Source organism: Mobula hypostoma, chromosome 9 (assembly GCF_963921235.1).
Source record: "Mobula hypostoma chromosome 9, sMobHyp1.1, whole genome shotgun sequence".
In the NCBI taxonomy this organism is placed as follows: domain Eukaryota; kingdom Metazoa; phylum Chordata; class Chondrichthyes; order Myliobatiformes; family Myliobatidae; genus Mobula; species Mobula hypostoma.
Genome location: NC_086105.1, coordinates 53,566,634 through 53,593,634, shown reverse-complemented (window position 1 = coordinate 53,593,634; position 27,001 = coordinate 53,566,634). Strand labels below are relative to the sequence as shown.

Sequence of the window (27,001 nt, the reverse complement as noted above, 5' to 3'; positions counted from 1 at the left end):
TCCCTGCCGAATGCCCTCCTCGGGGTCTGGCCCTGTTAGCGGACTCACAGCACCTGGTCGCACGTGTGTGTTTTTGTGTCCCACCTTCTGCCCCCAAAACCCTGCACATACCAGCTCTTGCAGATACCCCACAGGCATAACAACTAACCCAATTTGTTCATTTGATCTCTTATCAGTAGATAATCCAAAACAAACTGCCAGCACAAGAACTTTCTCAGTGTTTAATATAAAGAAGCATTCCCAAGTATAACATAAAAAGAAGCCATTTTAATTAGCCTACACAGTAACATAAAAGACAAAACCCCCTTACACAAGTGTCTCTTAAAAGTCTCTAATGTGTTTGCCTCTGCCACTGTACTAGGCAGCACATTCCAGAGATCCACAACTGAGTTTGTCTAATTAAATTACCCCTCACATTCCCCTTGAACCTACCCTCCTACCCTCAGTGCATGCCTTCTGGTATTAAACATTTCAACCCTGGTAAACAGATGCACTCTCCACTGTCTATGCTTCTCATAATATAAACTATCTGATCACTCTTCAGCTTCTACTGCACCAGAGAAAACACCCCAAGTTTATCCAACCTCAGGATAGCACAACCAGATAGCATCCTGGTAAACCCCTACTGCACCATCTCCAAAGGCCCAACATCCTTCCTGCAGTGGAGCAGCCAGAACTGCATGTAATACTCCAGATGTGGCCTAACCAGAATTCTATAAAGTTGCAACATAGCCTTTTGAACTTGATGCCTTGACTAATAAAAGCACACATCACATTAGACTCCTTAACTAAGTGACCGACCTGTGCAGCTGCTTTCAAAGAGTTATGAACATGGACCACAAGATCTCTCTGCTTAACAACACTTAAGGGTCTTGCTGGTTTAACTCCATCTGCCATTTCTCTGCCCATATCTGCAACTGATCTATAATGTGCTGTATTCTTTGCCAGTCTTCTACACCATCCACAAACTTGTTAACCCACCCATCCATACTTTCATCCAGGTCATTCATATACATCACAAACAGCAGAGCTCCTGGCACAGATCCCTGCAGAACACCATTAATTACTAACCTCAAGCTCACACAAATCCCTTTGACCACTACTGTCTTCTATGTGCAAACCCAGTTCTAAATCCAAACAGTCAATTTTGCTGTGGACCCATGCATCTTGATCTTCTGGATTACCCTCCAATGAGGGACTTTGTCAAATGCCTTGCTAAAATCCATGTAGGCAACATGCACTACTCTACCTTCATCAATCTCCCTTCCTGCCTTGTCAAAAAACACAATCAGGTTGGTAAGACACAACTTGCCCCACACAAAGCCATGGTGGCTCTCCCTATGATGGAGGAGGAGAAGATGGCGGCACGACAGCAGAGCGTGCAGCCTCTCCAGTGAATGATGTCTGTAATCTGTCAAGTAGGGGGCCATGCACAATTCTGATCTGATGGAGACAGACGTGACAGTGCAGAGGAACAGCTGGAGAAACTTCTGAAATGCCTGCTTCGCTACTGCTGCTACTGTGTGGTAACCAGAATCTCTGGAGCAGAAGGCCTGAATCCTCAGCTTTGCTTGTTTCAGCAGCTGGGGGTAAGGTCGAAGGCACTTGGGAGGCTGTATCAGAGGGGCTGGTTGGAGGCTCAAAGTTTTCATACGAATGGGCTTGGTGTCAGCTGCTTCCAAGGCATCAGCAAGTTGATGGTGCTGGGAGGTTTATGGCAGGGAGTTTCTCCCTTTTGCCGCCTGTATCAGGGACTCGGGAGTTGATTGATTCGGGGACTTTGAGACTTTTTTTTACTGTGCCCATGGTTTGTTCTTCATCAAATTATGGTATTGCTTTGCACTGCTGTAACTGTTATACAAAAGTAATTATGTGGTTCTGTCAGTGTTGGTCTTTGGTTTGTCCTGTTTTCTGTGATATCACTCTGGAGAAACATTGTATCATTTCTTAATGCATGTACGCATTTCTAAATGACAATAAGAGGACTGAGTGTTCTCATAATCTAATTAGGCCATGGGTTTCCAAAGGTTCATGTATTGTCCTATCCTGAAGAACTTTTCTCCAGCAATTTTCCTACAACTAGCTTGAGACTCACTATCTATAGTTTACAGGATCTTCCCCTGCTCCCCTCTTAAATATAGGTACATTAGCCCCTCACCTTGGCCAAGACCCCAGCAATCTTGTCTCTTGCCTCCTTCAATAACGTGGGGTAAATCCCATTGGGGCCCTGTGTACTTATCCACCTTAATATTCATTAGGAAACTCAAACCTCCTCCATGACCTCTAAATACCCTAACAAATTCACACACTCAGCACTGATCCTTCAGGTCCTTTTACATGATAAATACTGAAGTAAAAATACTCAAGAATCTTGCTTGCATTCCCTGCATCCAAGCAAATGTTCCCCTTTTTTTTGTGGTCCTACCCTCCCCCTAATTGTCTTGTTCTTTTATTTTTATATGCATGCACACCTTGGGATTTGCCTTGATCCTCCTTACTATGGACTTCTCATGGCCCCTCCTGGCTTCAGTTCCTTTCTTGAGTTATTTTCTGGCTTGCTTACAATTCTCACAAGCTCCATTTGATCCCAACTTCCAAAGCTTTACATTCCTTTATCTTAACTAAATTCATCACCTCTCTGGGCATCCAAGATTGGTTTATCTTCCATTCCTATCCTGTAATCTGTGCAATTGATCTTTAAACACCCTCCACATAGTCTGACATAGACTTGCCTGAGAAAGTGTTCCCAATTAACTTAGTTCCTGCCAAATGTCCTTATAATTTGCCCTACACCAATTTAACACTCCTGTGAGGACCATACCTCTGGTCTAAAACCATCCTGAAAGTTTTTATTTGGTCACTGTTCCCTAAATTGCTCATCCACTGAACAGCCAATCACCTGGCCAGGCTCATTACCCAACATCAAGTCCAGTATTGATCCCTCTCTTCAGACTGCCTACATTGATTCAAGAAACACTCCTGGATACACAACACATCCTGGCCCAAATTATTTGTGCTTGTAAGATGTCTCTTCCATATTACTTGGTCTGTGTGCATTTTTTCATTGTTCCTTTATTTACTGTAAATGTCAAGAACTTGGGTAGTATAAGGTGACATGTATAATAAATTTACTTTAAGCTGCAGGACCATTAGAGATGGCTATCTCAAGGATGGTATCAATCAGTAGTGCTAAAGTATTGATTCAGCATATTGGTGGCTTTGACACATCTGCCTAATCCCTTACCAGAGATGTCTCATCAATCACCATTGCATTAAAGGGTGCTCAGATTCCTTAATTTCACTGCTGGGATTAAGAGCTCACAAAAGTTAATGGTTGAGTGAGCTAGGGCTTTTCTCTTTGGAACAAAGGAGGATGAGAGGGCTTGGTAAAGATGATGAGGCATGGATCAAGTGGATAGGAAGGGACTTTTCCCAGTTTGGAGGGTGTAATTTTGGCGTGTGGTTAAGGTGTCGGTCTAGTGATCTTAAGGTCGCTAGTTCGAGCCTTAGTTGAGGCAGCGTGTTGTCCTTGAGCAAGGCACTTAACCACACATTGCTCTGTGATGACACCGGCACCAAGCTGTATTGGCTCTAGTGCCCTTCCTTTGGACAACATTGGTAGTGTGGAGAGGAGAGACTTGCAGCCTGGGCAACTGCCAGTCTTGCATTCCTTGCCCAGACCTGCACCCTGGAAACCTTCCAAGGTGCAAATCTATGATCTCATGAGACTAATTGATGCTTATTAATGATTGGAATAAAGTAGTGGTGGTGGTGGTGGTGGTGGTGCTGGGGGGGGGGGAAGAGGGGAGAGAGGAGGAGAGAGAATGTTAGAATTAAGAATTTTAGTGGTGGGTATGTGAAATGCCTTGCCGGGGTGGTGGTAGAAGCAGATACATTGGGGGCATTTAAGAAACTCTTGGGCATATAGATGATTTTTTAAAAAAGGGATCTGCAGGAGGGAATTGCTCTTGGAGTAGGTGTTAAAGCTGGCACATTGTAGGCCAACAGCATGCAATGTGCTGTAGGCTTTATGGAGTAAATATCAAAATGCAGAAATGTGGCTGGGAATCCCTCATTCTAAGGCAGTTGATGTGAAGATGGAAAGTTCATAAATGCATTTGGGGAACTTGTAGAAGTGTAGTGTTAACCATGTGTGTCAGTGAGTTTTGGGCAATAAAGCTAGGTAGACTAGACACATTCATGGGAAAACTACACAGGCCTGTAGTGAATATTCTCAACTGGGACAAAACTTTCTTTTGCTCTTTATATCTGAAAAAGAGGTGTGGATATTGGACTACTGGAAAATGGTACTGGAGAGGCAGTGATGGGAAAACAAGATCTGATGGACAAACTAAGCAAGTATTTTTCATTGGTCTTTGTGGAAGACACCAGTGTTCAAGAGTATTGGGGTACAAGTGTGTGTAGTTGCTATAAATGAGGTGGTGCTTGGGAAAATGCAAGGTCTGAAGGTAGGTAAGTCAGCTACAGCCGGTGGACTACCTTGTGGTTCAGAAAGAGGCAGAAGAGATTGTGGAAATAAAAGTATAGATATTTCAAGAATGGTTCTGGAGGATTAAAAAAACTTGAAAATGTCACACCATGCTTTGAGAAATGTGGGAGGCACAACAGGAAATTATAGGCTGGTTAGCCTGACATCAGTAATTAGTAAGAAGATGGGGTCCATTATTAAGGATGAAGTTTTGGGGTACTTGGAGGCACATGATCAAATAATCTGAAGTCGGCATAGTTTCCTCAGAAACTTCACCTGACAAATCCATTGGAATTCTTTGAGGAAATAACAGGCAGGGTAGATAAAAGAGGTAGTGGATGTTGTTTGCTTGATTTTTCAGAGCTTTGACAAGGTGTTGCACATTTTGCTAAACAAAATTAGAGCCTATGATACTAACATTGATAGAAGATTGGATGACTGTATCCAGAGATTTATCTTCAAGTCTGAATGAGTATGCCACAGCTGTCACTGACTTCATTAAAACCTGCATGGATGAGTGTGTGCCTGCAGGAACTTGCTGAAATCAAGAGCTGTGGATGAACCAGGAGGTTCGTAGTCTGCTGAGGGCTGGATCTGTGGCATTCAAGTCTGGCAATCCAGGTCGGTACAAGAAGACCAGGTACGACTTGTGGAGGGCTACCTCAAGAGCAAAGGAACAAATCCGAATGAGATTGGAGGCAGAATTGTCTGCACATCAACTCTGTCAGGGGTTGTAGGCCATTACTTCCAACAAAGAAACCTAACATCATGAATGGCTGTGTTGCTTCACTCCCAGATGAACTCAATACCTTTTATGCTTACCTTGAAAGGGAGAATGAAACTACAGCTATGCCGATCCCTGCAGCATCGGCTTCTATCATCTGTCACAGAAGCTGATGTCAGACTGTCTTTCAAGTGGGTGGACCCTTTCAAGGTGACAGGGTCTGGTGGGTTCCTGGTAGGGCTCTGAAAACCCATGCCAGCCAACTGGAGGATGTTCAAAGACATCTTCCACCTCTCACTGCTACAGTTGGAAGCTCCCACCTGCTTCAAAAGGACAACACTTGTACCAATGCCCAAGAAGAGCAGGGTGAACTGCCTTAATGATTATCGTTCAGTCACACTTACATCTATGGTGATGTAGTACTTTGAGAGGTTGATTATGACCAGAATTAACTCCTGTCTCAGCAAAAATCTGGAACCTCTGCAATTTACTTTGTGCCACAAAAGGTCTAAGGTGGATGCAATCTCATTGGCTCTTCATGTGGCCTTGGATTACCTGGACAATAGTAATACCCATGTCAGGATGCTGTTTATTGACTACAGCTCAGTGGTCAACAGAATCAATGTTAGTTCTGATTGAAAAGCTTCAGAACCTGGACCTCTGTTCCTCCCCCTGCACTGGATCCTCCACTTCCTGACCAGAAGACCACAATCTGTGAGGATCTGAAAGATCATCTCCACCTCACTGACAATCGACACTGGTGCACCTCAGGGATGTGTGCTTGGCCCACTGCTCGACTCTACACCCATGACTGTGTGGGCAAGCACAGTTCAACTGATCCATAAATTTGCTGATGAATCAACTATTGTTGGTAGAATTTAAGATGGTGACAAGAGGGCGTACAGGAGCAAAATATACCAGCTAGTTGAGTGGTGTTGCAGCAACAGACTTACTCAACGTCAGTTAGACCAAAGAACTGATTGTAGACTTCAGACAGAGTAAGGTGAGGTAATACAACCAGTCCTCAGAGGGGTCAGAAGTGGAAAGTGAGCAATTTCAAATTCCTGGGTGTCAATATCTCTGAGGATCTAACCTGGACCCAATATATTGCTGCAGCTCCAAAGAAGGTATGACAGCAGCTATTTTTCATTACAAGTTTGAGGTGGTCTGGTATGATCTCCCCAAAGATGTTTGTAAATTTCTATAGATGTACTGTGGAGAACATTCTAACTGGCTGGGGGAGGCTATTGCACAGGATGGAAATAAGCTGTAGAGTTGTGAACTTAGTCAGCTCAATCATGGGTAATATCTTGGACCTCTTCAAGAAGCCATAAAAAGGTGGCATCCATCATTAAGGACACCCATCACCCAGATCATACCTTGTTCTCATTGCAGGAAGGAGGTACAGAAGCATGAAGGCACAGATTGAATGATTCAGGGCAGCTTCTAACCTTCCGATTTATGAATGGACATTGAACCCATAAACACTACTTCACTGCTTTTTATTTCTATTTTTGCACTAATTAAATTTAATGTTTACTGTAATTCATATTTTTTCTATTTTTTGCATTGTATTACTGCCACAAAGACAGCAAATTTCATGACATATGCCAGTGCTATTAAATCTAATTCTGAACAAAGGGGACCTTTTCTGGTCAGTGGCCGGTGACTAGTGGTGTTCTGCAGGGGTCAGTGTAGGGTCTGATACTTTGTGTTACGTTAGTAGGATTGATGGCTTTGTGGCCAATACAAAGATAGGTGGAGGGATGGTAGTGTTGGGAAAGCTGGGCATTTGTAGGACTTGACAAATTGGCAAAGTAGGAGATGGAATGTAGTCTAGGGAAGTGTATGGCCATGCATTTTGGCAGCAGGAATAAAGGAGTGAATTAAGAAACTGGAAGTGCAAAGATTAAGCTTCACTTATAGGTTCAGTCAATGGTGAAGGCAAATGCAATGGTAGCATTTATTTTGAGGACTAAACTAGAAAAGCAAGGATGTAATGCTGAAGCTTTTATGGCATTGGTCAGATTGTACTTGGAGTATTGTGAACAGTTTTGAACCCTGTATCTAAAAGGATATGTTGGTTTTGGAGAGGGTCCAGAGATTTACAAAAATTATCCCAGGAAGGAAAGAGTTAAAATATCAAGAGTATTTGATAGCTTAAGGCTTACACTTGTTGGAGTTTTGAAGAATGAAGTTGGTAAGGGGGGGCAGGGGAGAGAGAGAAATCTTGTTTGAAACCTATCAAATATTGAAAGGCCTAGATAGAGTGGACACAAAGGATGATTCTAATATTGAGCCTTGGACTGGGCCCACAGCCTCAGTTATACAAGGACATCTCTTTGAAACAGATGAGAAATTACCTTAGCCAGCTGGTGGTGAATCTGGAATTCATTGCCACAGATGGCTGTGGAGGACAAGACACTGTTATATTTAAAGCAGAGGTTGATAGCTGCTTGATTAATGGTGTCAAAGATACAGGGAGAAGGCAGGAGAATGGGGTTGAGAGGGAAAAATATCAACCATGATCGAATGGTGAAGCAGATCCAGTGGGCAGAATAGCCCAGTTCTGCTCCTAGGTCTTGTGGTCATTTATCTAGTTTTACTACAGCATGTAAGCTGTCTAATGGCTGGAAACAATTTTGTGATTAACTGTGGGAGGTCAAGCCAGCTCAAGCCAGGGGCAATGATGTCACTTGTACAAGTCAGGAGAAAACTTCAGATCTCAAGTTCTTAGATGCTTTGCAGTAAAGGACTTACCTGGAGAGGAACCGGAAACAAATGTGTTAAACTCTTACAGCATCAGTCAAGCCTATTGGATAGGGTATGGTTTTGCCTTTCTAAATGAGGAAGGGAATGGAAATATTAAACACTGGCAAAATCATGACAGGCTGAAATACTTCCCACGTTGTTCAGCAACAGGGAACTACAGCAACTTTCAATTCTTCCTAATCCCTTTGGACAGAGTTATGATGGGTAGCTAGACTCCTTAATGGTGGAAGTGAACCACTGGGTAGGGACAGTGAATTTTTGGTCTGTTCTGAGGGTGGAGGAGAAAACATCCACCATTGTACCCCTGTGCCATTTCATTCATGGCCTACTTGCAACCGTTTTACCCTTTAATCAACACCCCCCCCCCCAAATCCATTAAATTTCTCTACCCTGAAATACTCGGTGGCCACTTTATTAGGTACAGGAGTGAAACCCAGTGTGGTCTTCTGCTGCTGTAGCCCATCCACATCAAGACTCATTCATTCAGAGATGCTCCTCTGTGCACCATGGTTGTCAGTTATTGTCAGCTTGAAACAGTCTGGCCGTTCTCTTCAGGCTTACCATTAACTGAGGGGTCTGTGGATCCCAGGATGGGAACCCTTGCCTATAGACTTTTTTAAATCCAAAAAACTGGTAGTTTCTGAGATACTCAAACCACCCTGTCTGGCACCAACAACCATTCCACAGTCAGTTGGAGTTTGGTCTGAACAACAATCTCTTGACCATGTCTGTTTTGTGCATCAAGTTGCTGCTACACGATTGACTGATAGATATTGGCATTAACCAGATGTGCTTAATGAAGTGACCACTGGCTTCCAGTTTACCTAAGGTAGAGAATAGCAGTGTTCTACAACCCACTGTATAAATTATCTTCCTCATGGTCAATAGGCTTGTATCAATGGATTGGTACAAAGCATTACTCTTCTGCTATTCCACCAGCCCCTCTTCCCCATTGCCTGACTATCTGAGGCCAGTCTATTAAGATAATTAAATTTAGTCTGGCAGTGTTCTGAGTAGGAAATATGAAGCTGTGGCTCAAGAGGCTAAGGTAAGCTTCTGGTAAGTTTCTTTATTGCATGGAGCAGTGGGAATGACAGGACAGGGGAATGCTCCTCTTGTGGGAAGATGGACCTCCAGTGGCCTTGATGACGACATCTACAAAAAATGTATCTAACTGCAGCTTCTTACAGACTGCATTAAGGATGTGGTTGAACTCCAGATCATTCAGGAGGCTATGGGGTTGTTTGACAGGAAATGTAGGGAAGCGTAGTTATACCTTAGGTGCAGGATACAGGTAACTGGGTGACCGTCAGTAGAGGGAAAGAGGATAGGCAGCCAGTGAAGGGTACCCTCTGGCTAATTCAGGAGCCAAATGGTTATTGGGTGCTAAGTTATTAAGAACAGGACTTCCAGGGTGGTGGTCTCAGGATTGCTACATGCATCATATGGTAGTGAGGCAAGAAATGGGAAGAGAATGCAGCAGTTTAATGGGTGGGTGAGGAAAGGGAGGAGGGCTTTGGAATTTTTTTGAATCATTGGGCTCTCTACCAGGGAAGGTGGAATCTGTACAAATGGGTGGTTTGCACCCAAACTGCAGGAAACTTTGCTAGTGCTGCTCTTGGAAGGGGGAAGGGAGTGTTACTAGAGTCGCAGTGCAATGGTGGAGTGGTTATGGGGGAAGGTGTTAAGCTTACATACAAACATAAGAGCTGAAAGGTTGAGCATAGTGGGAATAATGTTCTGAGGAGTATATATTTCAATGCAAGGAGTATTGTAGGAAAGGTGGATGAGGTTAGGGCATGGATCAGCATGTGGAATTATGACATTGTAGCCAGTAGTGAGATCTGGTTACAGGAGGGGCTGGACTGGTAGCTCAATGTTGTGGGGTTCCTGCTGTTTCAGACATGATAAAAGGGGGAAGTGATGGCATTACTAGTCAAGGAAAATATCAGAGCGGTGCGCAGACAGGACAGACTGGAAGAATCACCAAAAGGCTATATGGGTGGAACAAGAAAGGGATGATCATGTTAATGGAATATCAGACCACCCAATAGTCAGTGGGAGTTGGAGGAGCAAATCTGTACAGGGCTAGAACAGTTGCCAGAAAAAGGTTGTGAGTAGGCAATTCTACATATTGACTGGGACTTACAGTAAAAGGATTGGATAGGATAGTTTATCAAATGTGTTCAGTAAAGTTTTCTTAAAATAGAGGTCTCAAATAGAGCATGATACTGAATTTCCTATTGGGAACAAGAAAGGGTTGGTGACAGAAGTGTGTGTAATGGAACACTGGATGTAAAGATCATAATTCCACTAGTTTCAAGGTAATTAGATAGGTCTGGTCCTTGGGTTGAGATTCTAAATTGGAGAGAGGCCAATTTTGATGGCACCCAAGAGGATCTGGCAGGTGTGGGTTGGGTCAGATTGTTTTTGGGCAAAGGGATGCTTGGTATGTGGGAGGCCTTCAAAATTTAAATACTGAGAATATAGAGTTTGTATGTTTACATCAGAATATTTACAGAGAGTGGTGAATCTGTGGAATTCTCTGCCACAGCAAACTGTTGAGGCCAGTTCATTAGCTATGTTTAAAAGGAAGTTAGATATGGCCCTTGTGGCTACAGGGGTCAGGGGGTATGGAGGGAATGCTGGGTTCTGAGTTGGATGATCAGCCATGATCATAATAAATGGCGGTGCAGGCTCGAAGGGCCGAATGGCCTACTCCTGCACCTATTTTCTATGTTAATAAAAGGTAACAGATATAGGGAATCTTACTTTTTGTAGGGATGTTGAGGCCCTGGTTAAGAAGATGCATAACAGATGTAGGCAGCAAGGAACAAATAAGGCACTTGAGGAGCCCAAGTCCAAGAGAACACTTAAGGAGGAAATCAGGAAGGCTAAAACAAGGAATGAGGTTGCTCTAGCATTCAAGGTGAAGGAGAATTCCAAGGGCTTCAACAGAATATTAAGAGCAAAAGGATGGCCTTCAGAATTCTGAGTACAGGAATTGGGATGTTATGTTGAAGTTGTATAAGACAGAGGTCAAATTTGGAATATTGTGTGCAAATCTGGTCATCTACCTACAGGAAAGATAGCCATAAGATTGAACTGTACAGGGAAAATTTACAAGGCTGTTGTCAGGACTTGAGTTCCTGAGTTTTTGTCTTATTTAGTGATACAGCATGGAGAAGGGTCTTATTGCAAAAAGGGTTAAATGGGTAAGGACTTTATTCCCTGGACCACACAGGAGTACAGATATATGCGAGCAGGCTTTTTCCACTGAGGGTGGGTGGGACTGGAACTGGAGGTTCTGGGTTAAGGATGAAATGTTTGAAAGAAACGAGAGGAACTTCAGTCAAAGGGTGGTGAGAATGTGGAAAGAACTGCCAGCAGATGTGGTGGAACTAAGTTGGATAGGTACATGGAGGGCTATGGTCCGGGTGCAGTTCGATGGATTGAGGCAGAAAACCAGTAACAGTTTGACATGGACTAAATGTATCCAAAGGCCTGTTTCTGTGCTGTAATGCTCTGACTAAGCAGCCAAGATCTTCATGCAGGTCCTTTATTATAGCATGTTTTCCATATTCACATACATATAACTTTTATAATACAATCTTTTAAATAACTTTACACAAGGTTTTTGAAATCTATCAAAACTTTGTATCCATGCTCTATAGCAAACTGACAATATATTCCACTGTACAAATTTACAAGAAGAAACCAAGAGGAAAGGATTGAGTGGGGAGGGAATGCAGTGTGACTGTCTTCGACACACTTCCAGAGGGAAATACAGATTGACCACTTGAAGCTATGCTTTTTTTCTAATTTATAAACAAAACGATGAATGGGACAATGATATTTACTATCTAGGACCCTGCTAAACAAATGGGCATTGGCATCAGATCCTTAACAGGATGAGCCAATAACTCCAGTCCAAGGAAGGAACTAAAAGGTCAGGTACAACGACAGGAGACAGTGAGGACCGTGCCAGAGAAAGCCTGCTGGACTGGGGAGGAGCTGTGGGTGGGGGGAGGGGTGTTAGCTGACGCAGCTAACACAAGTTTTTCAGTTAGCATAAGCATGCTGGACCTAGAACCATCCACAGGGGAAGCTGTGGATAGAAGTAATTTAAAAACTTAAAACAAATATTTTCACAGTACAAACATTTGCCTCTCAATTGATCCCTCACCATCCTTATTGATCCCTTTTTAAAAAAGATCTGTACCTGTACATAGACCTTTAAAACTTTGTTACTTGTATACACACACCATACATTACACAAAGTTAAAAGTAGTCACCGAGCAGCTGGGCGCATCAAAACTTAGATCAGGTGAGCCTGCTTCGGTGGCCTGCTACTAGCAGTGAATGTATTGCTGACTGTGCTTGCAAACCCATACTCATCTGTACACAAATGCTCACTGAGTGTGCTGTTTATACCTCCAGATACCACATCACTCAACATTGGTAATGAGCTAATGTCCCTGCACATCCTTCCAAAAGGCCGCCAGAAACCCCACACCCCATCCTGTCAAAAGTCACTTACTGCTAGGGGAGGGAGATGGAGCCTAAAACCTCACCATGTGTGACCAGCAGACCATGGCATATTTGCTGTGCCGCTAACACACCAGGTGTAAGGGGGTAGGTCATTTATACCAGCTGCAAGTCAACAAATGGCCTTTTAAACTGGCCTCATGATATACTGGGGTTAGATTTCAAATAACAAACCAGTTGCAAGACAGCCCCAGGAAGAAATTACTACTTGGGAGAATTCTGGACACCTCGGGATTCAACTTACTAACATAGTGCAAAGCCCAGTCTTTCAGCCTAGCCCATCCTTCAATTAGAACCATTCAAGTCACCATCCCATGCTAATTGTAACAGAGCTCATAAAGTTGCATTGCATCTCATTAACACTAGACTTGTAACAAGGGGAATGTTTCTTTACAGTTAATTAGAAATAAAACACACAAGTTTTTGTTAAGTAACAGCTTGAATCAGCTATTTTAAGTGTTATCGGAATGGTTACAACCCAAGATTGGGGTAGTAAGGTCCATCTCCAATGGCACCCCTCTGAACACCCATCCTTGGAACAAAAACAAATTTAATGAGCAATTCAACAGCCTCCCTTTGTGCCTGGCGAATGGCTCTGAGATCAGCACCATGGACAGAGCCGGTAGGATTCCAGTGTTCCAAGCTGGAAGTAGTGATACTCTGTCTACAAAGGCCAAACAATCAGCACAGCTAAAAGGCTAACAAAAATAAAGGAGTCAAATACAGATCTCAGAATAAAACTGCTTATATTTAAAACACATTTAAAGGTGGAGGCTGGCAATATAGAGTTGAATGCAAAGCTCCGGGGAAAACAAATAGTATTAGGTGAATGACCTTTGCCCATTGCCTGGTTTGCAGTGTTTCTGAATCATAAAAGATGCAAGGATATAAAAAAAAAAGCTTTAAGACAGCTGGTCCCTGTTCTAAGATACTAAAATTGTCTGGACTCCAAGAATCTCACAGGACCTAGTTTTGAGGTGGTATTCTCGGGGCCCAGTTCAGAGCTCTTCAAATTAACCTGCAGAAGACATCTTGTAAAAACACAAACATTGCATGTGACCTAAATATTCCCACATACTGGTAGTGCCCTTGCCCCACCTGGTAACATTACCTGCACCGTAGTAAAGGGTAGGGTCCTCTATTACATCTGTGGCTCATCAAAGCAATGATTTTGAATGGCGGTCAACAATCCAAAGAAGCAGCTTTCTCCCTTCTCCTCAGGATGTCACTCCATGGATGGCTGCCAATACCTGGGACTTTGAACAGGTTGCCACCCACCCTGCCCCAGCAACTCTCTGGACTACCCCACTGTGTAGCGATCCCAGCGCCCCACAGGAGTTGCCTCCCAGGGTTGCTTAGTTTGATACACTGACGTTGCTGTTTTATGTACGTAAAGAACAAATGTACCTAGGGTTTGATGTTAACATGTAACACCTCAGCACCCCTGGTGTGCATTTAAAACCAGTTTCACAGTTCAGTCCTGCTCAAGTATTTAAACTCCCATTCCACAGTCACAGGGATGGGTAGTAAGACAAGCCTCTCTCCCTCACCATGCAATCTAAGCACAGAGAACATTAGAGGGAAGCAAATGTCTTTCTTGAGTAAACAGTGACTTTACGCTGAATTCGCTCACCTATTGGTGCAACCAACCAGCCATCTGAATCACTGGACAACTGCAAAGAACCTACGCAGGGGACAGGTACAAAGACATCCTGAACAGAAGCATCGGTGGGAGAACTCGAGATGCCACCAATGGAAAGACAGCCGGTCAAACGAACAAATAAATTAAAAAAAAATGTATATAAATAAACGCTGGCTCAGTATTAATGTGCATCCCTGCACCCTGTCCCCCAGTGACAGAGGGACATGGGCCAATGAATCACCCGGATACAAACCCATTCAATTGTAACAGCCCTCTCTCACTCATAAATAAGGTTATTGCACAACCACGCCTGGGAGCAGAGAGGCAATGAGAGGACGCGGGTGTACAATTGCCCAGAAAAATCATGCTCCACCGTTAACATCCTCTGGCCTTCGAGCTCCAGTGATTCTTCCTCACCACTGATGCCTGCTCTCTCACCACAATGGCTGCACCAGCAGTGTCCGAAGAAGCTATTTTGTTAATCCCCAAGGGAGACAATCAACGCTTTCAGCTTCTATCACTGGTTAAAAGGGAGCTCACTTTCTGAGTGAAGCAATTTCAAAACTACAACTTGGCAGAAACCGATGGCAGGATGCATCTTCAAAATGGTACAATGTGGCTCAGGCAGCTCCCTCAGCAGCTGTAGTTTCCGTTTTGCAGATTAAACCCCAGAACAACCGGAAGGACACACAACGTGATGGCAGACACCTGCTTCGATGGTGGTGGTGATGATCCATCTATTTGAATGCAGTGAACTCTCCTGTAAAAGGCAAAGCAACTGGATTTAAGGCTTAACTGCTTGCAAAGTAACACTGACTGATCAAACTCAGTATTAGCAGTGGATGTGATGAGCAGCAGAGTGTGTGTTCTCTCTAACCCATACTGTGTCTGGCCTAAGACTTTTTTTTGCACTATTTATTTTTAAATTGTAAGTTAGTAATTCATTATGCCTGCACTGTATTGCTGCCAGAAAACAACAAATTTCAGGACTAACGTCAGGGATAATAAACTTGACTGAGACTTCAAGGGCCTTTATTGGGCTAGTACAGACCAAGCTTTAGATTTTTATTTCAAAAATAATCTTTTTTATAAAGATATACCAAAAATTGAAAAGGAAAGTGCATGGCTTTCTTTATATTCAATGTGTTTTGAGGACTACAACATAAAAGCAAGTATCCAGTGCAGAGGCCTTATAAGGCATTTGTCAGACTGCATTTGGAGTATTCTGAGCAGCTTCTGGCCCTTTATCTAAGGAAGGATATGCTGGCATTGGAGAGGGTCCAGAGGAGGTCACTACAATGATTCCGTGAATAAAAGGGTTAACTTATGAGGAGTGTTTGATGGCTCTGGGCTTGTCGTTACTGAGGTATAGAAGAACTGGGGGTGGCGGGGGGGATTCTCAATGAAACATAATGAATATTGAAAGGCCTAGACAGAAAGGATGCGGAGATGATTTTTCCTATAGTGAGGAAATCTAGGTCCAGAGGGCACAGCTTCAGAATAGAGGAATATCCATTTAGAACAGAGATGAGGAGGATTTTTTTTTTAAACCAGAGGGTAGTGAATCTGTGAAAGTCATTGTCACCAACAGCTGTGAAGGCCAAGTCATTGCGCATATTTAAAGCGGAAGTTGATAGGTTCTTGATAAGTCAGGGCATTAAAGGTTATAGGGAAAAGGCATGAGAACAGGGTTGAGGGGAAAAGTATATCAGCCATGACGGAATGGTAGAGCAGACTCAATGGGCTGAGTGGCCTAATTCTGCTCGTGTCTTATGACCTGTACATTTGTAGTGTTAACACATTGCCAATCTTGAGGGCTCTGGGGACAATACAAACTTCAAGTGTTTGAGAGGCCTCTACACAGAAATAAGCCCCCTATGGCAAGAGACGGAAGGATCCTAGGTTGTGGTCCTTTCCCCAAAGCCTTCGTGTTAGCTGCACCGAGCTTCATTGCGTCCCTCAGCACTGCATCTCTGCAGTCTGGAAAGTGCCAGTCAACAGCATTCCCTCACTGACCTTTCTCTCTAACTGTGGCACTAGGTTCTACATTCTGTTATTGTTTTTTCCTTCCACTCCCACTATGTCCTGATATGATGAAATGATCTGTGTGGCATGCAAAACAAAGCTTTTCAGTTACCTTGGAATTTTTCACTATCTCTGCACATATGACAATAAACCCAGACATCCCATCTCTCCCGGAAGTTCCAGGAGTCTCCTGCAAGTTCCGGGAGTCTCCCACATATTAATAGTGGCTCCCTGATGCCCGCAAATTATATACAATGTCCCAAAAATCAATTTTTTTGAGAGCAAGAGAGCGCGCGCGCGAGAGAGAGAGCATGAGATCACGAGAGCGTGCGCGAGCGACAAGAGCGAGAAAGAGAGAACTAGCGCAAGAGCGACCAGAGAGAGAGAGACAGAGCGCCCATGGCAGTTTTCCAAAAAAAGAAAATATAAAACGTACGTCACCCCAGACTACACTAAAGTGTACCCCTACCTAATAGGGGTCAAAAATAATGACAGTGTTGCTCGCTGCACTGTTTGCAACAGTGACTTTTCTATTGCCCATGGTGGGTTAGGACTATAAAAGAAATGTTGAGGTGAGTTTAACGGGTGTCATTCGTTCATTAGCATAGCTAACATTATTTAAACTAGCTGGCCAGCTGCTCAGGAGCTACTCTATTGCAGACATCCCACCTCTCCTGGAAGTTCCAGGAGTCTCTCGCAAATTGATGGTGCTACTCCCTGAAATGAGTTTTTGCAGGGTGGGATGTCTGTAAACCATTAAGTATAAATAGGGCTGACAAGAATGTGCAGATTGCTTGAGGTTAAAGGATCAAAAATGGTCTGTAAAGATGACAGAGAATTCCCAGGACATTAAAACTTATCAAGAGGAAAATGACAGAGGAGGGTGGGGAGTGATATATTCACAACCTACTTGTAGATTGACCAATGACTGGATTCTTGAGGGCTGACCGTGGAGGAGGAGGAAATGCTCCCTATTCCCTCACAGGCACTTACCATATCCTCCGGCCTGGATGGGTGTCTTTGGGGAAGCGCAAGTGTACAGGCTGAAGTCCTCTGTCTGGAAGCCAGCACGGTTGAGCGAAGGCTCTGATGCACTGCGATGAATCTTTGGCAAGGACCTGGCCAGCAGCTCAATAGAAGCAAGAATCTGCAATGCAAAGCAAGTTCTCATTAAGCTGGTTACCTTCTCATCAGAACATCCCCTCAGTGATTTTCCCCAATATGGAGCTCCCTCCACCTCCTCACCCGGTAAAAATATCAGAGGTTTCCAGTGAGAGCTAGAATCAATGGTTGGCCATATCCAGGCTTGGGATTCAGAGCTTGGGGCCAGAAGAATGAAACTATTTACACTGACTATGACAAAGGTGATACATAATCCAAGCTGGCAGTACCCACCTTGCCAGCCATCAGTTTTCTGTTGATAGCCCTCAAAGAGCATGATCATATCAAATCAAATGGAAGATGTAATTGTTCTCATCATCTACAAGTTATATCCATTGTATACACAAACAGGTCTTCAACCACACACATTTGTAGAATTTGGTTCCTCACCTCACACATACTGCCGCTTGTCCACATTGGTACTGGATCTTGGACGACTTCAAAAGCTCATCTCCAGAGTGTTAATGGGAGATGATACAAGCAAGACCATAGAGCACAGAAACATGCCTTTGGTCCATCTAGTCTGTGCCAAACTATTATGCTGCCTAATCTATTCAACCTGCACTTGAACCATAGCCCTCCATATCCCTCCCACCATTTACCCATCCAAGTTTCTCTAAAATGTTGAAATCAAACCCTCATCTACCAATTCTGCTGGCAGCTCGTTCCACATTCTCACCACCTTCTGAACGAAGTTGTTCCCTCTCATGTTCCCTTTTAACATTTTACCTTTCACTCTTCACCCATAAATTCTACTTCTAATCTCACCCAATTTCAGTGGAAAAATCCTGGTTGCATTGACTGCATCTATATATCCCTCATCATTTTGGATACTGCTATCAAATCACCCTCATTCTCCTACACCCCAGAAAATAAAGATCTAACCTATTCAACCTTTCCCCATAACTCAGGTCCTCAAGTCTGGGCAACATCCTTATAGATTTTCTCTGCACTTTCAATCTTATTGATACCTTTCCTGTAGGTAGGAGACCAGAACTGCACAGTAAAACTCCAAATTCGGCATGACATCCCAACTCCTGTATTTAACACTTTGATCTATGAAGACCAGTACGCTAAAAGCTTTTTTTTTTAATGAGACACCACTTTCAAGGAATTGTGGATCTGTATTCCCGGATCTCTCGGTTCTACTGTACTCCTCACCATGTTAAGTCTACCATGGTTTGTTCTCCCAAAGTGCAAAACCTCACACTTGTATGTATGAAACTTCATTTGCCATTTTTTGGTTTATTTTTCCAGCTAGTCTAGATCTTGCTACAAACTTAAATAGCCTTCCTCGCTGTTCATTACAACCCCAATTTTGATGTGATCCTCAAATCCGCTGATCCAGTTTACCACATTATCATCTATTTCTTTAATATAGATGACAAACAAAAACAGATCCAGTAGTGATCCCTGTGGAACATTACTAGTCACAGGCCTCCAGTCAGAGAGCCAACTATCTACTACTGCTCTCTAGTTTCTTCCACGAAGCGCATTTCTAATCCAATTTACAACCTCATCCTGAATGCCAAGCAGCTTAACCTTCTTAACCAACCTCCCATACAGGATCTTGTCAGAAAGGCCTGGCTAGACTCATTTAAGTAACATCCACTCCTTTTCTTCATTAGCTTTTCCAGTAACTTTCTCAAAAATCACTGTTAGAGTGGTTAGACATGACCTACCATGCATAAAGCCATGCTGACTATCCCTAATCAGTTCCAGTCTATCCAATACTTAGATATCTGTCCCTTAGAATGTCTTCCAATAACTTGCCCACGACTGTTGTCAGGGTCACTGACCTATAATTTCATGGCTTATTCTTAGAGCCTTTCGTAAACAACAGGATAACATGAGCTGTCCTCCAATCCTCCGTCACCATACCCATGGCTAATGATGTTTTAACCTCTGTTAGGGCCCCTGAAATTTCAGCTCTACCCCCACAGGGTCCGAAAAAACACCTTATCAGATCCTAGGGATTTATCCATCCCAATTCTTCCTCAAGACAGCAAACACCTCCTCTGTAAGGTGTATACAGTCCATGACCTTAGTGCTACATTGCCTCACTTCTATTATAGAGTGTGCCATCTCCCAAGCAAATACAGATGCAAAGTATTCATTTAAGATCTCCCTTTTTTTTTCGGCTCTGTGTATAGATGATCACTCTGATCTTCAAGAGGACTAATTTGGACCCTTGCTATCCTTTTGTTCTTAATATATTTGTAGAAGCCCTTGGGAATTTTCTTCACCTAGTCTGCGAGAACAACCTCAAGTCTTCTCTTAACCCTCCTGATTTCCTTAAGTTTTCTCTTGCATTTCTTATACTCATTTGTTCCTTGCTGCCTGGTACCTGCTATGTGCTTCCTTAACCAAGGCCTCCAATATCCCTGCAAAAACAAGGTTCCCTATACCTGTTATCCTTGTCTTTTACTCAAACAGGAACATACAAGCTTTGTACTCTAAATATTTCACTTTTGAAGGCCTCCCACTTACAAAGCACACCTTTGCTAGAAATAACCTGTCCTAATCAACACTTGCCAGATCCTTTCTGATACCATCAAAATTGGTCTTTCTCCAATTTTGAATCTCAACCCAACAACCAGACCTACCCTTCTCCATAATTATATTGAAACTAATAGAATTATGATCACTAGACACAAAGTATTCCCTGCACTAACTTCTGTCAACCGCCCTGCCTTATTCCCTAATAGGAGATCTAGTATTGCATTCCCTCTAGTTGGGACCTCTATCTATTGATTAAAAAAACCTTCCTGGGAATATTTGACAACTCAATCCCATCCAGCCCTAATAGAGTATGGGAATCCCAGTCAATATGTGGAAATTAAAATCACTTAATATCACAACCTTACGTTTCTTGCCTCTGTCTGCGATTTCTTTACAAGTCTGTTCCTCTAAATCCCGCTGACTAGTGGGTCTATAATATAATCCCATTGACATGATCATTCCTTTCTAATTCCTCAGTTACATCCAGATGGCCTCAGTGGATGAGCTCTCCAGTCCGTACTGTCTCAGCACTGCCGTGACATTTTTCCTGACCAGCAATGCCACCCCTCCCTCTGTAATACCTTCCCTTCTACCACGTCTTAAACAACGGAACTCCCAAACATTGAACATCCTGCCCCTCCTGCAAGCAAGTCTCACCAATGGCTACAATATTATAATTCCATGTGCCAATCCATGCTCATCAGCCTTTCCTACAATGCTCCTTGCATGGAAATAGATGCAACTCAGATCATCATTCCCACCATGTTCAACCTTTTGGTTCTTGACTTTGCATGCAGGCTTAACATCTTTTCCCACAACAAGGCCGCTATCTTCCCATCTCCCTGCAACTTCATACCAATCGCAGTATGAAGCACCACAGTGGAGATAGGTCGCCGCATTTGCTACATAGAAACCAATGCTCAATAGGCATTGTGCGTGGCTTGTAGTCTTTCTGCAGTATGAAATTAAGCACAAAAGTGGGATTATCCGGTGTGCAATCCTGGCAGTGTGGGATAGAGCAGGTCAGCGCCTGGGTCAGTCAGTTTGCTAAAGCTGCCTTGCATTTACCCGTTGCTGAGATAAGCATAGCAGGAACCCAGTGCAGCAGCAGATAACGCTATATTTATGACAACATTACTCACACTTTGTTAACCAAGGCAAACTAAAGCACAGATGAATGGCCTTTGACTGTTTCGTCTGTACCTTCTCTTACATTGTTCTTCATGAAGTTAAAACACTTCCTGTATTTCGCCACCCTGCTCGCTAGCTTCATAAACGCAATGGTGATAAAATCCCTTGCATCACTCCAATATCCACTTGGTCAATTTACATCCTTTGTCTTTAAACACCAATACCTTACAAGAACAAAACCAAGCTGGGGCATCAGGCATCAGACTTGGCAAAGTATGTGCTGCCCAGTCAATTTGTTAAAGTCCTGATCATTAAACTGTCTGACAGACCAGACAGGCAACCGTCAGCAGAGATATCCTTACAGAATACAAATAAACTCTTCTACCACAATCACTTGCTTCAACCCTCTCCCACTGGCAGGGCCCATCCACCTGGGGATATCATGGGGCACCAGCTGAGAGAGATTGTCTCATACATCCCCAATATTGTCTTCAAAGTTTCTGAAGTTATGTCGGACCAGGTCAAACACAGGGAATTATCCTGCTGACACCATCTGCTATCTACCTCAGCTAATGAATCAGAACAGCAGACTGATTCTTTAAGAGACACTATAGGTAACACAGACATGGTATGGACTGGGAGACTTCACTGTGAATTTCCAGCACTGACATCACCTCATTCATTTAGTTTTATATAATACCAACAGTACTGGACACAATAAAAACTCCAAATGCCTAAAACATTCTGGCCGTAGTGCTGAAGAACTGTGTTCCACATTAGTCACACTACCTGCCTGTCTGTCGCTAGCTACCCTGGCACCTGCTCGACTGAAATGAAAAATTGCCAGGTCTTTTCCTGACTGCAGAAAGCACACCAAATTAGTCCCCTGTAAGTTGACCCCCAAACATGGGAGTATTTAGGGATGACAGCACTGAGAACACTACCAGGCAACACTCCAATAACTTGTAATCTAATGATTGTGTTTGGGTTTTGTCATAAAACACAGAACATTACAGCACAATACAGGCCCTGTACACATCAGGAGTTCAGGAGAGTGAAGGGTTTTGAGAGGTTAAAATATAAAACATTTATTAATCCCAAAATGCTTGAGGATTGACCAGGTTTCTGCACCACAGGGTCATGCCATGAGATTAGAACATAACAACACAGTACAGGTAGGCCCTTTAGCTAAAAGACCTTTTAAATTACCTCAAGATCACACTAACCCTTCCCTCTTACATATCCTGCCATTTTCCTATCCATGCCCATCTAAGGGTTTCTTTAATGTCCCAATACATCTGCACCATTCATGCCTATCTTAGAGGTTTTAAATAGCCCTAACAGCCAATCTCTGACTGGCCCAGGCAGTGTGTAAAAAACTAACCTCTGACATCCCCTCTATATTTTCCTCCAATTACCTCAAAATTATGACCCTTTCTATTAGCCATTTCCACCCTGAGAAAAGTCTCTGGCTGTCCACTCAGTCTAAGCTCCTTATCATCTTGCACAGCTCTATCAAGTCACCTCTCATCCTTCGCTCCAAAAAGAAAAGCCCTAACTCACTCAACTTATCCTGTAGTCCAGTCAGCAGTCCGGTAAATCTACTCTGTACCTCTCTGAAGCTTCCACGTACTTCCTCTAGTGAGGCAACCAGAACTGAACACAGTATCCCAAGTGTGGTCCAACCAGGCTTTTATAGAGCTGCAACATTACCTCGGCTTCACACCTGGGCACAGTGGTAGAATCCAGAGGTGGAATGAATGCAATAGAACACTGGCCCAAACAACTAAAGCTCTAACAATGTGCAAACAGATAAATTCTATTCAGGATGAAGCAGGCCACTTGATCAGTCTCCGTCAGTAAATCTTCAGGGCCTCCCACCATTAGTACACCATGGTGCACTACCTCCAGGAATCATTGCAGCAACATACCAGTGTTGTTAGCGGGTCCAAGACCTGCCTAGAGAAACAAGGCAGCATGCACTAGCATTCTGCGTGATTGCATCACAGGCTGGTATGGATGCTCCAGGAGGCTGCAGAGGGTTGTAGACTCAGCCAGCCCCATCACAGGCACAAGCCTCCTCGCCATCGAGGACATCTTTGAAGGCAGTGTCTCAAGGTGGCCCCCAACATCGAGGACCCTTGCCACCTGGGGTGTGCCCCCTTCTCACTACTGTTATTAGAAAGGAGGCATAGCAAAAGGTTAAAAACAAAATGTTCAAAGTTTCATTTATTACCAAAGTATGTATGCAGTACACAACTCTGAGATTCATCTTCTCCAGACAGTCACGAAACAAAGAAAACCGCAGGTCATTGAAAAGAAAAACACCAATCCCACCCCCGCCCCCCACAGAGAAAAAATAAATGCAACAAAATGCAGAGGCCTATCGCTCATTGGCAACAGTGAACAATAGGACCCAAAAACTCCTCCTCTGGCATCCAAGAGATCACTCAATGTTTTGACTATACTTTCTTCCCCTCAGAATTCCAAACAGCCCATGAACACTTTCTATTTTGCATGACCTATTTATATTTTATATATTTCTTATTGTAACGTATAGTAATTTTGTATGTATTGCACTATACTACTGCCACCAGAAGATGACAAGACCACAAGACAGCAGAATTAGCCCGTTCAGCCCATTGAGTCTGTTCTGTCATTCCACCATGGCTGATCCCAGATCCCACTCAACCCCATACACCTGCCTTCTTGCCATATCCTTTGATGGCCTTAAATATACCCATGGACTTGGCCTCCACCACAGTCTGTGGCAGAGCATTCCACAGATTCACTACAAAAAAAAATTCCTCCTTACCTCTGTCCTAAAAGGTTGCCCCCTCAATTTTGAGGCAGTGCCCTCTAGTTCTGGATACCCCCACCATAGGAAACATCATCTTCACATCCACCTTATCTAGTCCTTTCAACATTCAGTAGGTTTCAATGAGACCCCCCCCCCACCCCACACACACATTCTTCTAAATTCCAGTGAGTACAGACCCAAAGCTGCCAAATGCTCCTCATATGTTAACCTCTTCATTCCCAGAATCATCCTTGTGCTCCTCTGGACTCTCTCCAATGACAACACGTCCTTTCTGAGATGTGGGGCCCAAAACTGCTGATAATACTCTCAAGTGTGGCCTGACTAGTGTGTTATAAAGGCTCAGCATTATCTCCTTACTTTTATATTCTATTCTCCTTGAAATAAATGCCAACATTGCATTTGCCTTCTTTACCACAGATTCAACCTGTAAATTCACCCTCTGGGAGTCTTGCATAAGGACTCCAAAGTCCCTTTGGGCCTCTGATGTTTGAACCTTCTCCCCATTTAGATAATAATCTGCATTATTGTTCCTTTTACCAAAATGCATAATCATACATTTCCAAACACTGTATTCCATCTGCCACTTCTTGCCCAATTCCTGCTGAAATCGCATTGCTTCCTCAGTACTACCAACCCCTCCATCTATCTTCATATCTGCAAATTTTATCACAAAGCCATCAATTCCATTATCCAACTCACTGACAAACAATGTGAAAAGTAGCAGTCCCAATACTGACCCTGAGGAACACCACTAGTCACTGGCAGCTAACCAGAGAAGGCCCCCTTATTCCCACGCACTGCCTCCTGCCTGTCAGCCATTCCTCTATCCATGCCAGTATCTTTCCTGTAACACCATAGGATTTTATCTTGTTAAGCTGCCTCACGTGTGGCACCTTATCAATGCCTTCTGAAAATCCAAGTAAATGACATCCACTGCCTCTCTGTTGTCCAGCCTGCTTGTAACTTCCTCAAACTCTGACAGCTTTATCAGGCAAATTTCCCTTTACAGAAACCATGCTGGCTTTGACTTATTTTATCATTAAGTCTCCAAGTACCCTGAAACCCCATCCTTAATAATCAACTCTTTCCCAACCACTGAGGCCAACAACTGGCCTACATTTTCCTTTCTTTTGTCTTTCTCCACTCTTAAAGGGTGGAGTGATTCTGGGACCATGCCAGAATCAAATGATTCTTGAAGGATCATGACCAATGCATCTGTTATCTCTTCAGCAACCTCACTCAGGACTCAGGGATTTAGTCCATCTGGTCCACCTTAAGACCTTTGAATTTGCGTAGCACTTTTTCCTTTGTATTAGCAATGGCACTCACTCCTGTTCTCTGACACTCACGGACCTCTGGCACACTGCTAGTGTCTTCCACAGTGAAGACTGATGCAAAGTACCCATTAGGTTCATCTCCCATTTCTTTGTCCACCATTACTACCTCACCAGCATCACTTTCCAGTGGTCCAATATCAGCTCTCACCTCCCCTTTGCTCTTCATATAAGTGAAAAATCTTTTAGCATCCTGCTTGATATTATTGGCTAGTCTGCCCTCATCTTTCATCTTTTCCCTTCTTATAACTTTGTTAGTTGCCTTCTGTTGGATTTTAAAAGCTTTCCAATCATCCACTTCCCACTCACTTTTGCTACCCTATATATGCCCTTTCCTTGGCTTTATGCAGTCCTTAACTTCCTTGTCAGTCACGGTTGCCTACCCCTGCCATTTGAGGACATTATCTTCTGTGGGAAGTATCTATCCTGTGCTTGTGAACTATTCCCAGAAACTTCACCCATCTCCACTCTGCCATCATCCCCACCAGTATCCTCCACCAATCCACCTGGGCAAGCTCCTCTCTTGTGCCTCTGTAATTCCCTTTATTCCATTGTGATACTGATACATGTGACTTGTGCTTCTCCCTCTCAAATTGCAATATGGATTCAATCATATTATGATCACTGCCTCCTAAGGGTTCCTTTACATTAAGTTCCTAATAAGATTTGGGTTATTACACAACACCCAATCTAAGATAGCCTTTCCCTGAGTAGGCTCAAGCACAAGCTGCTCTAAAAAGCCATCTTGTAAGCACTCAACAAATTCCCTCTCTTGAGATTCAACAGCAACCTGATTTTCCCAATCCCCTTGCACATTGAAGTCCCCCATCACAACTGTGACTTAACCTTTATTATACCTTTTCCAGCTCCCTTTACAATCTCAACCCCACATCTTGGCTACTATTTGGAGGTCTATATATGATTCCCATATTGTTTTATTTACCCTTGCAGTTTCTTAACTCCACCAACAAAGATTCAACATTCTCTGACCCTACGTTAGTCACCTCTTTCTAAAGATGTAATTCCATCTCTTACCAACACAGCCACACCACCGTTGATGCCTTCCTGTCTGTCCTTTCGATACAAAGTATATCCTTTGATGTTAAGCTCCCAACTATGGCCTTCTTTCAGCCACGGCTCAGTGATGCCCATGATGTCATACCACCCGATCTCTAATTGCACCACGAGCTCATCCACCTTATTCTGAATGCTACTCACATTTAAATATAGCACCTTCAGTCCTGCATTCTTTGCCCTTTTGAATTTTGCCTCTGGGGTACAACTTAACTCTTTGCTCTGTCTGCATTTATACCCAGTCATTGGCTTGTCCTTCTTTACATTTATGTTACATTCATCATCTACTTGTAAATCTGCTGACTCATCCTCAGCTCTACATACAGCTTCCCATCCCCTGCCATATTAGTTTAAACCACTCCCAAGAGCTGTAGTAAACCTGCCCACAAGAATATTGGTCCCCTTCGGATTCAAGTGCAACCCGTCCCTTTTATCCAAGTCCCATCTGCCCCAGAAGAGGTCCCAATTATCAAGAAATCTGAATCCCTGCCCCCTGCTCCAATTCTTCAGCCAAACATTTATCTGCCACCTCATTCTATTCCTATCCTGTCACGTGGCACAGGCAGCAATCCCGAGATTACTACCCTTGAGGAATTGACTATTGTAAATTACCCTTACCATGTAGTTAGTGGGAGCTCTTTATTCACTAAACTCCCATTTCTGAAAGCCTCTGTATTTTCAGTATCATAATTATAGAACATTTATAAAAGGCAATTCTGTTCAAATCAATCAACAAAAGAACTGTCCAGCTTAATCTCAGCTTCCTGCACTGAGCCTG

The 27,001-nt window shown here is 43.4% G+C and overlaps 1 protein-coding gene across 4 annotated transcripts in view; it reads right to left on the bottom strand.

Moving 5' to 3' along the window:
• Positions 1-11,180: 11,180 nt before the first annotated feature.
• Positions 11,181-27,001, bottom strand: part of braf (B-Raf proto-oncogene, serine/threonine kinase) — a 125,514-nt gene continuing 109,693 nt past the window's right edge. For 2 of the 4 annotated variants that reach the window (XM_063058298.1, XM_063058301.1), the window contains 2 exons: positions 17,194-17,347; positions 11,181-14,935 (listed from right to left, as the gene is read on the bottom strand). In XM_063058298.1, coding sequence (XP_062914368.1) covers positions 14,913-14,935; positions 17,194-17,347 — 177 coding nt within the window. In that variant the 3' untranslated portion in view covers positions 11,181-14,912. The remainder of the gene's footprint in view (positions 14,936-17,193; positions 17,348-27,001) is intronic. The other 2 variants (XM_063058299.1, XM_063058300.1) reach the window with 1 other exon arrangement.